The 22,483-nt window shown below is 45.4% G+C and overlaps 1 protein-coding gene across 2 annotated transcripts in view; it reads right to left on the bottom strand.

Moving 5' to 3' along the window:
* The window catches only part of LOC101615383 (adipocyte plasma membrane associated protein), a 31,929-nt gene extending 10,758 nt beyond the window's left edge, over positions 1 to 21,171 (bottom strand). Inside the window, exons 1-4 of one of the 2 annotated variants that reach the window (XM_004668037.2) lie at positions 21,042 to 21,171; positions 12,407 to 12,523; positions 7,936 to 8,051; positions 2,555 to 2,647 (exon numbers count right to left, since the gene is read on the bottom strand). In XM_004668037.2, coding sequence (XP_004668094.1) covers positions 2,555 to 2,647; positions 7,936 to 8,051; positions 12,407 to 12,523; positions 21,042 to 21,133 — 418 coding nt within the window. In that variant the 5' untranslated portion in view covers positions 21,134 to 21,171. Of the gene's footprint in view, positions 1 to 2,554; positions 2,648 to 7,935; positions 8,052 to 12,406; positions 12,524 to 16,760; positions 16,880 to 21,041 lie in introns of those variants that run through there. The other variant, XM_045157167.1, reaches the window with a different exon arrangement.
* Between the last annotated feature and the right edge of the window lie 1,312 nt (positions 21,172 to 22,483).

Raw genomic sequence — 22,483 nt, 5'->3', positions numbered from 1 at the left:
GGTGCTTGCTATAGGTGCTATCACAGAGTACTCACTGAAGGTGCTCACCACAGGGTGCTCAGCATAGGTGCTTTCTATAGGTGCTATCACAGAGTACTCACTGAAGGTGCTCACCACAGGGTGCTCAGCATAGGTGCTTGCTATAGGAGCTATCACAGGGTCCTCACTGAAGGTGCTCACCACAGGGTGCTCAGCATAGGTGCTTTCTATAGGTGCTATCACAGAGTACTCACTGAAGGTGCTCACCACAGGGTGCTCGGCATAGGTGCTTGCTATAGGTGCTATCACAGGGTACTCACTGAAGGTGCTCACCACAGGGTGCTCTGCATAGGTGCTTGCTATAGGTGCTATCACAGGGTACTCACTGAAGGTGCTCACCACAGGGTGCTCAGCATAGGTGCTTGCTATAGGTGCTATCACAGGGTACTCACTGAAGGTGCTCACCACAGGGTGCTCAGCATAGGTGCTTGCTATAGGTACTATCACAGGGTACTCACTGAAGGTGCTCACCACAGGGTGCTCAGCATAGGTGCTTGCTATAGGTGCTATCACAGGGTACTCACTGAAGGTGCTCACCACAGAGTGCTCAGCATAGGTGCTTTCTATAGGTGCTATCACAGAGTACTCACTGAAGGTGCTCACTACAGGGTGCTCAGCATAGGTGCTTTCTATAGGTGCTATCACAGAGTACTCACTGAAGGTGCTCACCACAGGGTGCTCGGCATAGGTGCTTGCTATAGGTGCTATCACAGAGTACTCACTGAAGGTGCTCACCACAGGGTGCTCAGCATAGGTGCTTGCTATAGGAGCTATCACAGGGTCCTCACTGAAGGTGCTCACCACAGGGTGCTCAGCATAGGTGCTTGCTATAGGTGCTATCACAGGGTACTCACTGAAGGTGCTCACCACAGAGTGCTCAGCATAGGTGCTTTCTATAGGTGCTATCACAGAGTACTCACTGAAGGTGCTCACTACAGGGTGCTCAGCATAGGTGCTTGCTATAGGTGCTATCACAGGGTACTCACTGAAGGTGCTCACCACAGGGTGCTCGGCATAGGTGCTTGCTATAGGTGCTATCACAGAGTACTCACTGAAGGTGCTCACCACAGGGTGCTCAGCATAGGTGCTTGCTATAGGAGCTATCACAGGGTCCTCACTGAAGGTGCTCACCACAGGGTGCTCAGCATAGGTGCTTTCTATAGGTGCTATCACAGAGTACTCACTGAAGGTGCTCACCACAGGGTGCTCAGCATAGGTGCTTTCTATAGGTGCTATCACAGAGTACTCACTGAAGGTGCTCACCACAGGGTGCTCAGCATAGGTGCTTGCTATAGGAGCTATCACAGGGTCCTCACTGAAGGTGCTCACCACAGGGTGCTCAGCATAGGTGCTTTCTATAGGTGCTATCACAGAGTACTCACTGAAGGTGCTCACCACAGGGTGCTCAGCATAGGTGCTTTCTATAGGTGCTATCACAGAGTACTCACTGAAGGTGCTCACCACAGGGTGCTCAGCATAGGTGCTTTCTATAGGTGCTATCACAGAGTACTCACTGAAGGTGCTCACTACAGGGTGTCTGGCATAGGTGCTTGCTATAGGTGCTTTCATGGAGTACTCACTGAAGGTGCTCACCACAGGGTGCTAATGTAGGTGCCCACAGTGGTGCTCACTGCCCAATGTACATGCTGAGTGCTAGCTAGTGTCACTGGAGGATGCTCACTGTGACTGCTTACTGCCAAGATGTAATGGAAATGTCAGGTTGAAGAGCGAAATATACATCGTAAGTCCATCTGCGAGGATGTGTGTGGCCCGTGAACAGAAAGATAGCTGAAAAATTGATTACAGCTAAAAACACTCTAAAGAGATGTGTTTCTGTATGTTGTTTCCATTTTACAATGAAAATGCACGTTTTCATAAAACATTCCAGTCATTAAAAATGGTAAGTAGGCTGCGTAGCTCAATGATAGAACACTTGCCAGAGACCTTCGCTGGGTTCCTCCCTCCAGCACTACAAAAAAATACAAATTTACATTAACTAAATTATTTTAAAAAATAAAAATGATAAGCCTATGGACAACCAGTTTTTTTTCAACAGTGACATTCTTTTATCCTAGATTTCCAAAATCTGAATGATTTAATGATATTTGAACTTTGAATGACATTGCTAAAATTCTTGAGATGCTAATGCAAGTTTACCTTTAGGTACTGACATAGTGACAAAGCCATCTGTTGTTATAGCAGAACCCAACAATGCCCACTAACAGCTTAATTTACCACAGAGGTGACCACAGACTGAGTGGAATAGTGAAGGGATGTGGTATCAAGAAATCTCAGCAGGTGCATGGCCACAGCCCAGCTGGGAAGCTAGGACTGCAGAGACATGGTGATGGGCACTAAGCATGGCAAGGCCCAGTAACCACAAGGCAGTACAGAGTTTGGAGTGACACGATAGCATGTCCTGTCTGCCAGATGATCACAGTTATCCAAGCATGAAACTGATGTGTAGGGAAACAGGGCCACAATGTGGCACCTTTCTGAATGACGTGTCACTTACTGCATGGGCCTGAACCAAACCGGGCAATGGTCTCTATTTCCCCGTTTTCAAGTTTTATAACCCGACCATCTGCTGTGCCAGTAAACATCACATCTGTTTAAAAAAAAGAAAGAGAAAGAAAAGAGATCATTCAGGGTTAGCCTAGGAGCTGTAACAACATTGCCTTCTCTACAAAGGAGGTAGCTTGCATGTGTCCCAGAAATGGCAGTTTTGAAGGTCAAAGAGAAGTGATGTCTGAGAAATTTTTAAATCCTTAAAACTTACACTAAAAAAAGAAACAAAACAAACAAACAAAAACACCTATGAGGACTAGAGAACCTGACTCTGGAGCAGCAACGAGTCAGTGGTAAGAACTGAGGGGCTTTTCCTCAGTCCTGAAGCCCTGAGGATGGTGCTCAGCACTGGCACAAGCTCATATTCACTCTCATCAGGGTGTGCTGCAGGCACCAATCACAACCTAGGGAAAGGGGGAGAACTGCTAATAACCCCCCCAGGATAAAACCAAAGCATGCTAAGTGCTCCACTCTGGAGCACAGAGAAGTGAGCAGAGCATTGAAGCAGGGAGGAGGTGATACAATGTGTCCTGCAAACTGTAGCAACCACAAAAAGACAAAAACTTACCTGATGTGCAAAGGAGAGAAAATGAAACCATATAAAATGCTCAGTTTAGGAGCTAGGTTGTAGCTTAAAAATAAAGAGTATGCTAGCACATGCAAGGCCTCAGGTTTCATCTCCAGCATCACAAAAAGGGGAGGGGAGGGAAGAAAAGAGGGAAGGAGAGAGGGGAGGATGATAAAATACTCAACTTAAACCTACAAAAGGGAGGAAGAGAATGAAAGACAAAGATAAACATCAGGAATAAGGAACAGAAAACAGTAACAAATATGGCAGATGTTAACTCAATACATCAATAATCACTTTAAACACTAATGGTCTAAATACACCAAATAAGAGATTTACAGTGGAATAAAGCAGCACACAATTATATCTTGTTTACAAGTATTGCGCCTTCTTTAATATAAAGACACATCTAGATTAAAAGATCAGGGAAGGGTTGGGGAGACACTGTGAAGGATAAAGTACTTGTAACACAAGTGTGAGGACCAGGCAGATCCCCAGGACCCATGGAAACGCTGGGTGGCATGGAAACCCACTGGTAATCGTAGGAAGGCAGAGACAAGGATACCCAGGATACGCTGGCTGCTAGCTCAGCCAAACTGGTGAGCTCTGGTGAGACCCTGCCTCAATAAAAAAGTGAAAAGTAATTTCAAGGAAGACACCTGACATCAGCCTCTGGCCTTCCACATGCACACCACACACCTGCATGCATACAAGCACACATATGAACACCACACACACACAAGAAGATCAGGGAGACCACACGCACACAAAGCAAAGACAAGCAGCAGTAACTATCCTAGTTTAGGCAGACCTGACTTCAGCACACAACCCTTTATGGAGACTGCCTCACATCTGGGCATCAAAATACACAGGGCAAAGCTGACAACAGTGCAAGGAGAGACAGGAGCCACTAGACAGCTGGGCCAGAAACAGCAAGCAAGAAATCAGTAAGAACAAGGTGGAGCTCAACTGTACTACCAATGATGCTGTCTGAATGTAACCGGCACCTCACTTCATCCAACAGTGGCAAACAGCTGGTTCTCTGTGTCCACAAGTTTCACATCTGCAGATTTAACCATCACAGATCAAGAATTTTTTTTTTAAATTGTATCCATACTAAGCATGAACAGACCTTTTCATCACCTTCAGAACAATGTACTGTTTACATGACATAGTGTCTTCACTGTAAGCAATCTGGAGCACACAGAAGACATGTGAAATGCCCCGCCATTGCATGCAGGGGGCTTGAGCACCAGTGGATTTTGGCATCTTGGGAGTTCTGGGACCTGGCAGCTACCAAAGGATGAATATCATATATATTCTTTTTTTAAAATTATTTATTTATTTATTTATTTGAGAGTGACAGACACAGAGAGAAAGACAGATAGAGGGACAGAGAGAGAATGGGCGCGCCAGGGCTTCCAGTCTCTGCAAACGAACTCCAGACGCGTGCGCCCCCTTGTGCATCTGGCTAACGTGGGACCTGGGGAACCGAGCCTTGAACCGGGATCCTTAGGCTTCACAGGCAAGCGCTTAACCGCTAAGCCATCTCTCCAGCCTGAATATCATATATATTCTTTAACACTCACAGGGAACATTTTCTGTATCAGTTACTTTCTCACTGCTTGTACAAAATACCTGACCGGAAGCAAGTCAAGAAAGGAAAGGGTTTTACTGTCAGCCTGGAGCTTCGAGGGGAGTCCATAATGGCAGGGAAAGGGGCAGGAAAGCTGCCATCACATCAGCAGGGTGGAAAGAGAGCGAACAGCAATCAGGGATGGATGGTGTAACCTCAAGGCCTGCTCCCAGTAACATTATTCCTCCAAGGCTCCACCTCTAAGGGTTCCACAACCTTTCCAAACAGGGCCACCAACTGGGGATTAAGTATTCAAACACATGAAATGAGGGACATTTTACATCCAAACCACTACACAAACTAAATTCTGAAACATAAAATACACCTTAACAAATATAAAAGGACAGAAATCATGCAGTGCTGACTCTTGGACCATAATGGAGTTCAATCAGGAATCAGTAACAGAAAAATAGCTAGAAAATCCCAAAACAATGTAGATGAAATACCACTCTCCTAAATAAACATGAGTCAACAAAGAAACTTCACCAGACATTAAAATATTTTGAGCTAAATTAAAATGGAAAACATACCAAAATTTGTGGGATGCAATGAAAGGAATGCCTAAGGGGAAAGTACAGCTCTGAAGAGACATATTTGCAAGATTTAAAATCAATTTTAGGTTCCAATTCAGAAACTAGGAAAAAGAAAAATTTAAACCCAAAATAAACAGAAAAAAATTAAAATTACAATAGGTAACAATGAAATTAAAACAGGAATCAACAAAACCAAAAATTAACAAAACTGACAAATTTCTACACAAACTAAGAACAGAAAGACACAAATACTAACAGCAGAAACAAAAGAGAAAAAAATTGCTAGGGACCCCACAGGCACTAAAAGAACAAAAGAAGACTTGATTAATGCTGTGTCCACAAATTAGAGGAAATGGCCCAAAATTCCTTGAAAGATCATACAAGGTAAAGCAGGTAATATGAATAGCCCTGCATGTATTCAAGAAGCTGAATCAATAATTAATATGACAGAAAACATCATTTCTCAGTGAATATTCTACCATATAAGAAATTGAAACTAAAACTTTAAAATTCGTTTCAGAAGACAGAAGCTGGAAGACCACTTCCTAACTCTTTCTATGAAGCCAGCATTACCTGAATACAAAAATCAAATACCAATGTTTGTAGGAACATTCTCTCTCATAAACATAGATGCCAAAACCAATCTGAAAGGGCTGCATACTACATGATTCCAACAATTTCATATTCTGGAAAAGGCAAAAACTGTAGAAATGTAAAGATCACTGGTTGCCATGGGCTAAAAGGGAAAAGAGAGTACAAAAAATGATACTATAGTAGTGTCATTACACACTCATGCAAATCCACTCAATCTAAATGCTGAGTGAACCCTAATGTAAACTAAGATGGTGGATAATAAGGCCCCACTCTAGGGAGGATGATGACAATGGGAAGACTGAAACGTGTGATTAGAAAAAACACGTAACAAAACCCAATAGCCATTCATGATTAAACAACAAAAAAGAACAACTTGGGAAAATCTCTATCTTTTCTTCAGTATTATTGTGAGCTTAAGACTAGCCTTTAAAAAATGGTTTGCTTAAAAACATATAAAATAAACCATGATAATTGGTGGGTTCTCTTCTCTATTACTATCCTGAGGCTGTCAGCACCTGCCAACCTCTCTCTGGACAACCTCCAAGTGAGGCCACAGCAAGTCCCTGGGTGCCTGCCTGCCTCTGGCCACAACCCCATGTACATAAGCAGAGAGGTCCCCTCAGGACCTAATGAGGAATGTCATCCAAGGATGTAGCTTTTCAATGTGGAGAGGGGAAGATGGGGCAGGCGTGCTCTCTCAGAGACAGCAAAGACCACCAGGCTGGTACTTCAACTGCTGTGTGTGCCAGCCAGTTAAAACTGTGATCTTTGATTTTTCCCTAGAATTTAAGAAAATTTACTAACAAATGGCAATGCCTTTTAAAGCAAATAGGAAGTTCTATCGTGAAATGCTTAGTCTTCTTGAAACAATTTTGACTTAACCAGCCAATTAACTTACCAATAGCTGCAGAAATAGGCCAGCCTTTGGGTCCATGTCAAACATCAGGGGTGGGGCAAGAGAAGTTGCTTGACATCTGTGCAGCTACTGGACAGCCTGAGAAACAAGACTCAGGGGCACTGCATACAAAGTCCACAGCCATTGCCAAGGTAACCTAATGGACCCTGAAGTGGCCAGCAGCATTTCAAAGAAGCTACTCAGAAATCCTCACACCAGTTTACTCATTTTTCTGTCCTTTTTTGCACATGTACATGTCTTCATGTATATGGGTACGTGTGTGCATGAGTGCATGTAGAGGCAAGGTATGGCTCTCCACCTTATTCTTTGAGACAGGGTCTCGCATTGAAACTGGAGCTCACTAGCTTAGCTAGAACAGTGAGCCCTATGGATCCTCCTGTCTGCTCTTCCCAGCACTAGGATTTCAGGCAAACCACTAGTACTTTACACAGGCACTAAGGATGTGAATTAAGGCCTTCATGCTTGTACAGCAAACATTTTACTCATTGAGCAATCTCCCCAACCTGTCATTAACTATGCCTTTTCAATACTAAGCTTAATTCTCACTATGACAGACCAAAAAATATATATGTATATATCAACTAAGCCCTAATTGCTATAGTCAAAAGCATTTGCATCACAACCATTCTCATTCTCAGGAACAAGGTAGTATGAGGGTACCCATCCAGATGCAGTGGAAATATTGAAAACCATCCATCGTCACTTTAAAATGAAACCTATACAAAAAAAAAAATTAGCAAAGAAATGATGTACTATCAAGTAACATCTACCTAATTAAAAATGAATTAAACATCAGGTTTGCATTTTGCACATTACCCCTTCACAACACTGGGGCAATAAATGTTCTATAGAAATGAATTCAAAATTACTCCACACAAAAATGGTGGTCAGAACAGTGGAACAGGCAGCAGCAGCAAGAGCGGTTCCCAAGGGTTACACAAAGCTGAGAAGCACACCCAGGGAAGGGAAGCAGTGTGCAGTGTGCCGCTGCAGCAGCTCCTACAAAAGCCAGCCCCCCCGCCCCCTCCCCCAGGAGCAACAGCAGCCTTGAAGTTACAAGTTTACTCACAGGTTCACTTACCCCCAATATTCACTATGGACTCAGGCCCAATGAGTTGATTTTCAAATATCCTTTCTGCCTGTTGCAACTTCGTATTTGGTTGCAGAACACCAAACAAGAGAGGGGGCTCTTTAAAGCTGTAGGGAATTATATATATAAAAACATAAATGAAGGACAATGTCTACTGACGACCCTATGACATGTATAAGCCCCTGTTCCGATATACAGAATACATTCCAATAATGTCCTTAGTTACTAGAAAAATAAAGGTTAAGGGGGAAAAATAAGGATATATGAAAGACCATTGGATAAAACACGGAAATACAAATACAAACCCAGCTCGTGCCAGGATCTGTCCAGGGCATGTGCCCACCTCCAGCCACTCCAAGCACCTTACTACTGAATAGGGTCTGAGAAAGTTAGACTTTCTCATACCTTCCGATGCACATAGCCCTCCAGCTAATACAGTCTACTGAACATGAAAGGAATGCGTGTTGACCTTTCACAGCTTACTGTCTGCTTCATGGCAAGAGGGAAGGAAGGAAAGAGCAGATCCTGGATCCACAGCCAGCACCCATGGCCCAGCACAGGGGCACTCAGCACCCTGCCTCCTGCCATCACTCTTAAGGCCAACCAGGCTGTCCGTGCAATGGCCCAGCTAGGCCCCAGGCCACCCTCTCCTTCCACTGGTGCAGCTCCAGTAACTTGCCTCCCCATCTGTCCTCTTCCCATGCTAAGTAAGTATGTCACATTTCCCAGACACCACTGAGGCTACAGAGACATGACTGCAACTTCTTCCCAGGCCCTGTGTACACTGGCCTAGTCAGCATCTTCTCTCCTCTGCCTCTTCCCTCTTCCAAGCCACCCATGTCACATCATGGAATCTGTGCATGGCTACAGCATTCCACTCTCATCTAGAGTCACAGTCCCTGGAATGGCTTCATAAGCTGCCCTGACCTATCACCTCTTTCCTTGCTCCCTCGTTTCCTCTGTGCCCTGCATACTCTCTGCAAGGTCTTGATGGATCACACCAGTTATCTTAAGTCCTTTTCCCTGGCTCTTCCTCTTCCTCCTGGGGCATTAACTCCCTCACAAGCTCCTCTGCCTCCTTGGTGAAGCCTGCTCTAAGCACCCAATTTAGTATTCATCACCTCCCTGAGCCTGGCGTCTACTTGCTCTATTTTTGTGATCACACTCAACATCCTCTCGTGTACTTTTGAATTTGCTTCTCTGCTATGTCTTGGGCTTATTGTCTGCCTAGAGCAGGGATTCCTTCTCGCTTCTCTCACTGCATCCAAAGCACCTAGCACCACAGGAAGAGTATCTCTCAAGCTTGCCGTTCAGCAAGGCAGTTTCCTAGCCTGCTCACCAGAAAGAGAGAAGCACTGCTGGGCGGGCGCAGGAGTGGCTGACAGTGTGGAAGATGGAATGTTCTCCACCCTGCCCACCTTCAGTTCTAGGCAAAGCACTGTGCTCCCTGCTGCCACCTCTGAGTCAGCACTTTTCAGAACACAGCACACACCCAAGTTAAATGCCCTCTCCACTCAGCTGCACTGCACCCCAACATGGCTCTCTCCCAGCTGCAAGAACAAACCCCTCAGCTTTACTAGGACGTTTTACTTCCAAAGGCAAGCAGGAAGTGGCCTGTTTGGGGCATATCTGAGTTCAGTTCTGACCTTGTCAAGCCTGCCCTCCAGAGGTGAGTGTGCAGAGCAAACCCCATATTGGAGCACAAAAAGCTCAGGTCCAGAGCCACACCTCCTCCCTACCACGGCGCCCCTAGTCTCAGCCTAAGTCCTTCCACACACGGACTTCTCAAGAAGTATTTGTGTGTATTTCCCCGGCCACAGTTGTCTGAGGATAGCCTCAGTAAGGAGACAAGATGAAAATTTGGAGCCCTGCACAGTGGCTCACCCCTATCATCCAGCACTCAGGAGACCGGAGCAGGAAGATTGCCATAAGCTTGAGGCCAGCCTGGGCTACACAGAGATCCCATCTCAAAAACAAAAAAAAAAAAAAAAAAAAAGGAACGAAAAAGAAAATGGATGTGCAAAAATGCAAAGTGCAGGCCACAAAGGGCCTCATGCCCACAGCCAGACAGCCCAAGACAACCATCTGGTAGCTCAAATCAGGTAGGGCTTCCCTGTTAAAGCCAGTGACACCCGCTCACCCTTGTTAACTTGTGGTTGTACCATTCATTCATTATCCTGTTTTCCCCCAGGATTGTGCTTCCCTGTTCCTTCTGAGATCAAACATTAAATATCCTTGCTAGCTCTGTTTACTTTAGAAGTGATGAGTCTGTCTCACCAACGCACATGCCCAGACCATGGTCCTGCGGCACGCCATCCTAGCATATCTTGCTCAGCAGCCTCTACTCCAGGCTACACTCCATAGGCTCTGGTCATTTTCCACAGGAGATGAATGTCTCCAGGCATTTAAAGAATATATGTACGAGTGAAAGTCAAACTTAAGGTTGAAAAAATACAGCAGTGTTTTGGATCACTGCTACCTGTTAAAGGCCACTGGGAAGAATAACTCTCCTAACAGCTGAAAGCAATTAGAGTGCTTCCTAGGCAGACCTTTACAACCAGAACAAAGTTGTGATGCTCCAATGTGATACATAAAACACACCAGGAGTCTTGAGGAGCAGTCAGGAGCATCACGAGCTAACATGCATGCTGCGAAGAGTTAGAAGAGAGGCCTCTCAGAGAAGACTCTCAAAGTGGCCTTAAGCCTAGGGCTCAGGCAGGAAGTGAGACTGAGGACTCACTGCCACACAAGGAATCAGAGCCAATCCTCCAATGGAGTAGGTTGCCATTCCTTCTCAATTTTATGGAAGCTATTCTGTTTCCACAGCACTGTGTACTTTTACTTCTAATTATTTGGGAGTTGTTTTTGCTTTTGACGTGCTATGCAATGAATCCAGGGCCTTTGCACTTGTTAGGCAAGTACTCTACCACTGACCTACATCCCCAGCCCCTTTATAAATTGTAAATACAATGAAGTTGACTTTATCCACATATGTCAATCTAGAATTAGAACTGTGTCTTCAATTTCTGTCCTGGTGAAATCTACCTTAGACAGACTAGGTGCTGAATACATTTTAGTGACTTAACTCCAATGTAAAACCTTGATTTTTCATGCACAAAACACCAACACATTATTCAGCTGTATAAGTTATATTCACTCCATAATCACATATAGTTCTTGCCTGAAGTTCTAAAGCCTCACTTAAAATAATCTTCTAATGGCTTTAGCCCCACCAGTGTTTTTCCAAGGGGCACCAGGAATCTACTGAGCTAGACCACACAGCTTTCTTACAGTCAGCCCAAGTTTGATGTCACCACTCACACTCCATCAAGCACTGGCTCTGCCCTGCTGTTATGAGCATAACTGTACACCACAGGTCCTCTTCAAGTTATAATGAACTACTTCCTCACAGACCTCCACAGCTACTTGGGGACTGGAGAGGAGGCTTAGAGGTTAAGGCGCTTGCCTACAAAGCCAAATGACCCAGGTTCGATTCCCCAGTACCCATGTAAGCCATGCACAAGGGGGCACACACATCTGGAGTTTATTTGCCATGGCTGGAAGCCCTGGTGTGCCCATTCTCTCTACCTGCCTATTTCTCTCTCTCTCTCTTATAAATAAATAAAAATAAAACTTTAAAAAAAGAAATTATTCTTTGAAAAAAACCCAGCTACTTGGTTGGGCTGGGGAGATGGCTCAGTGGTTAAAACCACTTGCTGGCAAGTCTGAAAACCAAATCTCAGGGGTTGGACAGATGTCTTAGTGGTTAAGGCACTTGCCTGTGAAGCCTAAGGACCCAGGTTCACTTCCCCAGCACCATATAAAGCCAGATACACAAGGTGGCACATGTCTGGAGTTTGTTTGCAGTGACTAGAGGCCCTGGCATGCACATTCTCTCCCTCTCTTTCCCCCTCTCAAATAAATAAGTAAAAAACTAAAATTTAAAAAATAATTAAAACTGAATCTTGGATCTGTACAACCATGGAAAGTGGCATACAGTGGCACATGCACCTGAGACACTCCTATGGTAACAGGAGGATGAGTCAACAGGATCCTGAAGCCTGCAGGCTACCAGTGTAGTGTTCACAGCAGCCAACAACGAGAAGGCGAGGACTGATACCACAAGGTTGTCCTCTGACCTCCACACTCGCGCTGTGGAGCACATGCACACCCCCCCCCCACACACAACAGCTACTTACACAAGTTATATAGGGGGTAACTTAACATCACTGGTGTGTACTTTTGTCACTTCGAATGACAAAGGTCAGCCATCTTAAATCCTTGAGCTGTTGTTTGATCTTACACTTGGCTTCTGCAACAATGGCAGGGAAAATTCCACACATGTATTCTGTGTACTAGCTAACTGAAATCCCAGTGTACTGTTTCTCGTAAACTACCTTCAGACCATGCTGATCCACTCACCCTCCGTGGAGGAGCCTGTCCCAGGGCTGTGGGCACTCACCTAAGACTCTGCGGGTCTATCGGAGAATCCAGCAGCATCAGGGCTCCAAGCAGGGGAACAGTGAGTGAAGCAGCCAGCATCAAGAAAGTCATTCGGAAAACTCTGCCACTGAAGGAGCTGTCAGAAATAGCCACAGGACCACAATCAGCACAGCCACACAGTGACAGGTTTGGCTGCTCTGCAGGCCTGTTCTGAAGCACAGCCTTTCCCCCAGTTTCCCCACTGCAAGGTCACTGACCTTAGCTCATGGTTAAGCTTCTACAATTTGCCAATCTTGGCAGGCATGACTACTTTTACTCTGAACAGCTATGCTGCAGATATTGTATCTTCTAACAGAATTTCAAAAAGGGGAAAGAGCTGATGAACACAAAATTTAATGAGACAGCCAGGCACAGAGGCACGCACCTATAATCCCAGCAATTGGAAGTCTACAAGAGGAGGACTGCAAGTCCAAGATTAGCCAGGACTACATGGAGATTCTGCCTCAAAAAGTAGAGAGTAATGGGAGAAAAGAGTTGCAATGATGTGAAGAACACACACTCAGCTACAGAGAAGACAGGTGATCCTGCAAGGCCAGGATGGCCTGCTGTATGACGTCAGGACACCAACTCTTCAGCTACTACGATTCTCAGAGAGAAAAGACACAGGCAGGGCAGGGGATGTGGCTCAGGGTACACTGCTTACCTGGTATGCATGTAGCCCAGGGTTTGATTCCCAAAACAGAAAAAGGGGGTAGAGAAGAAAGAAGAGGAAGAGAAGGGGGAGGGGTAAGGAAAGGATTTAGATTCATGAAGGAAACGAGAGCACCCGTTGTGACTCCTTCAACTTCCAATTCCCCTGTCATTTTTCATCCTCCACATCCTTTAAGAGTCAAAGGAAATCCCTAGCCCTTGCACTTGATGGAAGAAACCTGACGGATACTGCTGGAGATTTTCATAGGTTCTGCAAAGTTTAAACTCTAAGTCCTCATTCTAAAAGCCTTCAAAGACCTAAGAGCTACCTTAAGAACCTTGGTAAAGTTTTCAGAGAAATGACTAGCACTAAAAATTCTCACATACATTATGTCTCGTCTGGTAAAAACATAACATTGGCCCTATTGATACTACATAAACCTCACAGCATCATTATCTGCCTAAATTGCACTGTAGTTTACTAAATACTTGACATTAAGATTAATGTAAAATAAAATCATCAACTTTTAAGGTAAAAAAAATTTTCGGGCTAGAGAGATGGTTTAGTGGTTAAGCGCTTGCCTATGAAGCTTAAGGACCCCAGTTCGAGGCTCAATTCCCCAGGACCCACGCCAGATGCACGAAGGGGCACACGTGTCTGGAGTTTGTTTGCAGTGGCTGAAGGCCCTGGCACGCCCATTCCCTCCCTCTCTCTCTCTCTCTCTCTCTCTCTGCCTCTTTCTCTCTGTCACTCTCAAATAAATAAATAAAAATGAACAACAAAAATGTTTTTTGTAATTTTGTACTGAAAAATTTAAATGTTGTGTTAAAAACATATGACTCAGGCTTAACAGAACAGACTTGATTTGAGAGCAGGGTTTTGGTTTTGGTAAAAGAGCAGTCTTCTGCTACAAAATGTGTTTAGCTGATTCAAATACAGTGTAAAAATGTGGAGGCCTGTGTCAATCCTAATTTTCCCAATACTAGCCAAGCAACTTTAGGCTAGTTTCACAACTCAAAATAAAAAAAAAGCCCACAGGTCCTCATTGTGACACAGGATGGCAGGCAGGGAAACATCAATATTCTGCCAGGCTTTGAATACATATGTCTCAACATGTGAATAAAACAGAATACAACATCAAAGGAAAAGCAAAGAACAGACACTGGAGGGAGGTGGTCCTGTGCCGACACAAGAGTGGCTGATTCCGCCAACAACCTGAGCAGACAGGAACAGATCCTTCTCTGGGGCCTCCAGAAAGGAACACAGCCCTGTTGGCACTCTGACCTCAACATGAGAGATCTGCGCAAGACTTCTGACCTATAGAACTTTAAGGAAACATGTTTGTATTATTTATGTCACTCGTGTGGTGATTTGTTATGGCAGTCATAGAAAAATGAGTAGTTTTCCAGATAAACAAATTCCAGGAATGGAAATCAGATGCTGTTATAAAAAATGCCTAAAAGGGCTGGAGAGATGGCTTAGCACTTGCCTATGAAGCCTAAGGACCCCGGTTCGAGGCTCGGTTTCCCAGGTCCCACGTTAGCCAGATGCACAAGGGGGCGCACACATCTGGAGTTCATTTGCAGTGGCTGGAGGCCCTGGCGCGCCCATTCTCTCTCCCTCTGTCTTTCTCTCTATGTCTGTCGCTCTCAAATAAATAAATAAATAATGAACAAAAACAAATTTTTTAAAAAATGCCTAAAAAATGTGGAACTGGCTTTGGAATCCACTGCTGGTAAAGGGTGGGACCACCTTCAGGAGCAGGGACAGAAAAGGCCTGGGTCTCCTTAAAAAGACTCAGAAATATGGGTGTTCAAGATTCTACGGGGGGGGGGGGGGAGACGGATTCTACCAGGGGCTCTCAGAAGGCCAACAGAAGCATGGTGGCAAAGGCATTCATCAGCCTAGAGAGCCCCTGACTCATCAGCAGGGACTCAGAAGCAGAGGTGTGAAGGGCACTGCTGCAGCTGGTAACAAGCTAGAGGGAGAGCAGCTATGGAGCATGGGAAAGCAGACCCTTGTCAAACAATGGACAATCAAGCCAAACTCAGATATGCTGAGATTGGATGCTTAGCTGGGGAGGTTTCTAAGCAAGGTGAAGTTAGCAGGGCCTGCTTCCTTCCTGCTGGCTCCTCCAGAGCTCACTTCTTTTTTTCCCTTTGCTAATGATGATTCTAATGTGTCTCTTTTCCTTCTCACAGCCTTCCTTCTCTTTGCTCAACACCCCCCCACCCAACCAGCCCCAGGTGAAGTACAATGCCAAGCCATCAATCAGTCTTCATTCCACTAGATGGATGGGATATCCAAAGCAAGCGGTCCAAGTCCCACAAACCCCGTCAAGGTACAGCAGATCCAATCAGGCAGAGCATGAGAGCAGGCAACCAGGAAGGGAAAAATCAAGTCAGAATCCCCCTGTCAGTCTTGTCTCCTGAAAACAAGAGGGAACTAAAGAGTTAATAACTAACCTTAAGATGAGAAGGCCATAAAGAATGGAGACATCCAGTCCTCCCTAGTCAACTCTGCAAAAGAGCCTATTCCCAGCAAATAACTTTGATGCTTATCTACTTCCTTTGGACCTGCAGCTAATTCAGTATGTTTGCCTTAGGATCCTCCTTGTAAGTTTGAACCCCAGCCTGACTCAGTGCTTCAGCCTTCATCCTGCGGGAAGACTGCTGCCCCTCGCTCTACCTCTCAATAAACTGTCTGTAGAGATCAAGTCCAATGTCCTTTCTTGCTTTTTTCCTACACTTTCCTTACATCTCCAAACCCCAGGGCCAGAAACCTTTTTCTAACAGGACTGACCTATGCCAGTAAGAGTACTAGAACCAGACACAAAAGTGCCAGTAAAGGACAAACCAATAGTGACTGGACATGACAGCCTGCTATGCACCCTGAGACCTGCAGCGGGGAATGGAAGGGGAAATAGGAAGCAGAATGGCAAAATCAAATGTAACAATACACCCTGGGTAACTAGGAGAATCATGGGCAGCAAGAGGCTCCTGTGGCTTGCTATGCCCACTGCCAGCCAGAAGAGCAGTGCTGAGAGCAGAAAGGACCCTAGTCCTGGGCTCACCATTAGCAATGCTGCCTGTCAAATTGCCAAGTCAAAGGCAGTGAAGAGGGCTAGAGAGATGGCTTAGCAGTTAAGCGCTTGCCTGTGAAGCCTAAGGACTCCAGTTCAAGGCTTGACTCCCCAGGACCCACATTAGCCAGATGCACAAGGGGCGCACGTGTCTGGAGTTCATTTGCAGGGGCTGGAAGCCCTGGTGTGCCCATTCTCTCCCTAGCTATCTGCCCCTCCCCCCTCTCTGTCACTCTCAAATAAATAAATAAAAATGAACCAAATAATATTAAAAAAAAATAAGGCAGTGAAGAATGTCTGGACCCAGAGACCTCATGAGGGTTTGAGAACACTGTAAAAGGTCATGGTGATCCTCTCAATAGTCATGTTAATGGAATGATGCAATGCGACCTTTCCTGGATCATGGTATTTCCCCTGCCAAGGAAGTATCAATGTGATCTTTTCTAACTAGCTTCTTTTACTTGGCATAAAATCTTTCAGGTTCATCTATTTGCTCCATTGTCTGCCTTCTGACAGCACAACTGCACTATTTTAACTTAAGGAAAGGTCTATACCTTTCTCCCTGTCCATTTATTTTCACTGATAAAAAGTTGCACTCACCCAGCCTGTCTGATACAACCAGGAAGGCTAGCAACTTCCTTCCCAGTTGCAGCCGGAGCAATCCACTTGTTTGCCCAGATCTCTCAAGCAGAGCCTGGGGCGATGCTCACTTCCTTGAGGACACAGAACCCTGAAATTGGCTGCGGTCTCTAAGGGAAAGAGCACAATGACAGTGATGCAACCTGTTTTGACAAGAACTGCTGGCCCAGCCACAATTTACAAAAAAGGCTCTGTCATTTCACCAGCCAGATCTGAAGGGTATTCTCCGCTCTTCCTGCACCAGGCCTCAGGGTCGTGAACCATACACTAGAGTCTTGATAAGGACTCCAGGAGTCAACAAGTGAACTGTCATCTTTGTGGAGAATCAGCTGGCCCCAAATCCATGGGGAACCAGCAACCTCGTATGCCAAGATGATCACTGGGACTAGAGAAAGTCAGACCAGCAACAAGTCTTATCTTAAGTGACTACTCCTTGCATTTGCTCATGTTTCATATTCCTTTAAACTGGAGCTCCTAAAGTCATTTTTTCTTTAACAAAAATAAGAAATTAATTTCTCAATTAAACAATTAGAGAAAAACAAGTTAAAAGAGCTACTTGGAAAAACACTTGGGCAAAAACAAAATGAAAACTTCATAATCCTGACTTGAGTTTATGAATTTATGACTGCCCACCTGCCTCTCCACACTACCTTCCTTACTCTTCTCTCCAACTTAACATGGACAGGGAGAATTAGTCCTCGCAGAGACTGTTAATGATCCAAGAGCCTTCAGAAGCTTACTGAAAAAGCAGCTAAATTATCAAAATGTACATGCTTCATGCCTAAAGTTTTACACATTAAAAACTAAGGAGTACACTTCCAGACAGAATTGTGCTTCAAAAGAAACCGTCTCATGGTGTAGAACGATTCTTTCAGTAAAGTTCCTAAAGCATTTGATAAAACTGAAGCCACATAATTCATGCACTGTTATAGCTCCTAGCTGGAAAGAAAGGACTTATCAAATTCTGCTGTGTAGCTCAAACATGGAAATTCAAGGGTGTTAACACTACATCTTACTTCCGAAGCATCCTTCTGAAATCTGCTTCTCCATCACTGTCTGGTACCACGTCCACACTTCTTTGTTCGCTTTCATCTTTAACTCCCTTCCTCAGTGACTGTTAAAAACCACCTCACTAACACAGACCTCAATGACCTTGACAGGAAAGTGCAAACCCCACCTTTCCTGCCAAGGGTCAGGAGACTTGCCCAAGGTATTGCTGGGTGTTGTTTCCACTACTAAAATCTGATTTCCTTCTCTTTGGGTAATTCAGAATACTATGTCTTTTAAGGCTTCCTTCACTCCATTGTCAAACATGTCCAATCTTGCAGCACCATGTTATCATCTACAAAGTTCACGCTAGAGAACTGTGCAACAGTTACAAAAAAGAAAAAAATCAATATTTTAAGTTTACTGTATTGAGCCATATTCACATCTATCTGCAGCCTGAAGGACTCAGCAGACCTAAAGTTTATTCTAATACTTTTTGTTTCTATTTCCTTCAGATTCCTTACTTTGACTTGTTTTTTTCATTTTTTACTGTGCTGCAGCTCAAATGCAAGGTCTTGTGCACAAGCTAAGCTCTATCTCTGAGCTATATGACCAACCTTCAGAAGATAATTAGAGAAACTACTATGAATGTAGAATTGCTAATGAAAAATAAAAACAGGAATGATATAATAATAAATGTAGAAGCCAAAGATTGTTATTAGAAAAATATCAGTGCTAGAATGTGATTAAAGTTGTTAGCCAGGGAGGCCACTTATGTGCCCAAAACATTTTAAGCTATTGCCAAAGCTCTTGGTTGCCCACCAGAACTAGATGGTAAGACCCTACTACTGAAGACTCCACATGCTGGGGCTGCAGGTCACTGAGAAATCAAGCTGGAGCTGAGCTGTGGAAGCCTCCTCCCTGTTGACTAGCTGTCAGGGTGCTGAACAAACCTATGCAACCTGTTAGGGAAGAATGGTCTTAACCAGCAGTGGATCCTGAAAACTCTATAGCTGGCCAGCCAGGCCAAATGTACCAACTGGTGCAATGGTGTCATGCCTGTTATTGGGGAAACCAACAGCTCTGTGACTGGAGTTGAAGCTTGCTCCAGTACAGTGAATTCCTACCTGGTACTAAAACCCTACTGAAAAGCCTATGGCTTGGGAAGTCATAAGCCCTAAGGGGGAACTGCTATTGTTGTCTGACAAAATGGATATCCTATGCCCACCTAACTGCTCTCTAAACATTTATAGTTATGCCCACATATCTATACTACTCTCACTTTTGGTTAGAGAAGCTTCTTTTTTCAATTCAGATAACGGTGGCCACTCAGGTGACTGTTTCAAACACAAATTGGCCTTAATATTTATGACTTCACAGTGGCTGATGCTACTACCTACACAAGACCTATATAGTCAGAGGAGGAAAATGATGACATCAAAATAGAAGAGACACTAGTTGAAAAGGAGAAGTGATTCAGTGGTAGGGGGATTTGAAAGAAAAAGGAAGGGTGGTGGGAGGGGATGATGATTATGGTATATTGATTATACTCATGGATGCTGTCAATAAAAAAGTTTTAAAAACTAGAAAGTAAAGTGTATGGCAAGAATACAGTGTAAAAGAAACCATTACAAGCTGGAGAGATGGCTCAGCAGTTAAGGCACTTGCCTGAAAAGCCTAATAACCCAGGTTTGAATCCACAGTATCCATGTAAAGCCAGATGCACAAGGTGGTGCATGTGATTGGAGTTTCTTTGCAGTGACTAGAAGCCCTGGTGTGCTTGTTCATTCTCACTGTCTCTCTCTGCAATTTTTTTTTTAAATGAAACCACTACAGAAATACAAAGAGGGATTAAGAAGAGAAAGACAAAAATATGAGATGAGAAAAATTGTTCATGGACAGGATCAGGTGGCACCAGTTAACTAGGAAACATCCAATTTGCAGTTATTAAGGAAGAAATCCCTACAGAGAATTTATGGGGGGAGGGACAAGGTAATTAATTAAGCTTGCCCCTCTGCTCTGGGGCCAGAAGTAACAGCAGCTGTTCTGAGTGTTGGGTCCTTGCACCAAAGGCCTCCAGGTACAGGATAGCCTGCATTTCAACACGCACCCTGAACCTTGCAGAGCATCTGGGCGGCCTCAGCTGCTCCATCATTTCTCCTAGGTTCTGCGTGTGGCCAGCACTTGCATGTTTATTCTAACGACTCATCAGTCATTAGCAGATAATTAATTCACAGTCTCCACAGCAAGCAAGGTGGGTAATTTGTTAAGGTCTACCCACATTTAGCAAGGAAAGTCTCAGGAAATGAGAATCCACAACTCAGGACGGCTGGACGACATCCCAGTCATGATGGATGCTAGTACTTTCCTGATCCTGGCAAAGGAACTCCCAATCAATTCCAAGCTCCCCTCTCCAAACCACCTTTCCAGAGGCAAAACATGCGTATCTGCTTTCGCTCTGTTTCAAATGTGCTTATTACCATAAGTCAATACATTTGCCATACGGGGGTCAAAAACTGCCTCTCACCCAGTATATACCATATTTCCTCAGCATACTATAGGTGGACCAAAAAAAATTTCCTATTTCCATCAACATTAGGATTGGCATTAAAAATTCAAAATTATAGAGTTCAAGCCCCAAAATTCTACAGTGGATTTTAAGTGCCTCCTATTAAATTGGTGCTTAAAGATAATGCTTCCAAGAGAAAGACAGAGAGACAGAGAGAGAGAGAGAGAGAGAGAGAATGCTTCAGCTTTTAGCTAACAAAGGCATAAATTCCGGAAAGCTCAGAAAGGAAGCAATGGCCCAAAGCGTGAGCTTTCGTAGGCGTTTACAACTATCTCCCCGATCAGAAAAACCTGCAAGGTTGAATTCTCACAAAATTTGCCAACGATGTCACGTGTGCTCTCTACTCGGCTCCGGGGAAGCGCAGGCTGCGTGACAAGGACGGGTGCAGAAGCGCAAGGGTGGAATGCGGGACGCGACCCCGGCCTCTGGCCAGTTGGACCCCCTTCGCGGAAAGCGGGAAGAGGGAAAGCGAAAGACGCAGGGCAGTGGCCAGGATGCTGTCCCAGGTACCAGGCGAGCCGCAAGGCCAGGGCGGGGAAGCAACGGCTCTGGAAGCTGGGGCGGGAAAGCACTCGCGCAGCGCGCGGCGCCCGGAGGACGCGGCGGCGCGGCCGCGGGCTGGGGACCTGTGGCACGGCCGCTCACCGGGAGGGTGACCCCGTCCCCCACCCCCGGGTCCCGCCGACCTGCCGTCCTTGGTCTCCGGAGCCTGCTCATTGTCCGTGACGACCTGCGGCCGCAGGGGCCGGCGCTGCCGCAGCCCGTCCGCCTCGTTCATCGTGAAGCCCAGCCACTGGCTCCCCACCACCGAGCGGCCGGAGCCGCCCCGCCCCGCCCGCGGCGCGCGGAAGTGACGTAATCAGCGACGGCCCGTGTGTGCGCCCCGCCCCGCCCCGCCCCGCCCCGCCCCGCCCGGCGCGGTCCTGACAGACAAGCCGTGCGGGGCAAACAGCTCCCACCTTTTCTTTTTCTGAGACGATCTGAGTAAGGGGAAACTCGGGTGCAAAAATATGGCCTTTTTCTGGGCCTGGTGGCGCACGCCTTTGATCCCAGCACTCGGGAGGCAGACGTAGGAGGATCGATGTGAGTTCGAGGCCACCCTGAGACTCCATAGTGAATTCCAGGTCAGCCTGGGCTAGAATGAGACCCTACCTCGAAAAAACAACCAAAACAAAACAAAAACAGCGTCCTTTTTTTTTTTTCTTCGTTTTACGAGGTAGGGTCTCACGCTAGCCCAGGCTGACCTGGAATTCACTATGGAGTCTCAGGGTGGCCTCGAACTCATTGCGATCCTCCTACTTCTGCCTACGAGTGCTGGGATTAAAGGCATGCGCCACCACACCCGGTTAGTGTCCTTTTTTTTAAGATCAGATGTTGACTGCTTGATCTTCAAAGTGATTACCCTTAGGAGACAGGCACAAGTAGAAATGATTACTAAAAACAAAGTTTTGGGAAAGCATCAGGTGGTGCCTCCACGGTTTTTATTGCTACCTGGGAACTGGGGTTCCTTTTTACCGGTTCTTAGTCTCGTTGGTAAAGGAACTTAAAAACGGACTGAGAAGAATGCTGAACAGTTTAAATATTAGAGTTTGAGAGAAAAACAACAGGCAAGCTGTAGATCTCGGCAGATGCTGGGGGGAGGGAGGTGGGTAATAGGAAAAGTTTTGGTTCCAGAAAGCAAGCAGGTTTCCACAATGGAGGTCTACAAGCATCCACATGGGGGCTGGGGATGTGGGTCCTTGAAGGTCTTCAAACAAAACAGGAAATTCAGAGTATACCATGCTTAGGATTTGGACCAGGATCCAAACAAGAAATAGAGAGTGAGAAAAGGAAAAGGTACCCCCCCCTTTTTTTTTGAGTTAGAACTCAGAATAGCAGGCAGATTTAGCAGTAAAGATCTGTTAGCAACATCATTGAGGGCTTCTGACCTCCCAGCTCCTTAGCATGTCTTTAGGTAAGAGGTGGTCTCTTGGCCAGGTAAGATCTGCAGGCTCAGTTGGATTAACTCTTAAGGGAGAGGAACACAATCTTATGTTTTGGGTATCTTAGAGTGTCAATGTCTCCATCTAACACCAGAGGTAAAACTCAAATTCTATGCCTTTGACCTGGAGGGAGGTGGGTCCAAAGT

This window comes from Jaculus jaculus, chromosome 8, assembly GCF_020740685.1.
Source record: "Jaculus jaculus isolate mJacJac1 chromosome 8, mJacJac1.mat.Y.cur, whole genome shotgun sequence".
Classification (NCBI taxonomy): Eukaryota; Metazoa; Chordata; class Mammalia; order Rodentia; family Dipodidae; genus Jaculus; species Jaculus jaculus.
Note: the sequence above shows the minus strand (reverse complement) of the source record. Positions and strands in the feature narration are given on the sequence as shown.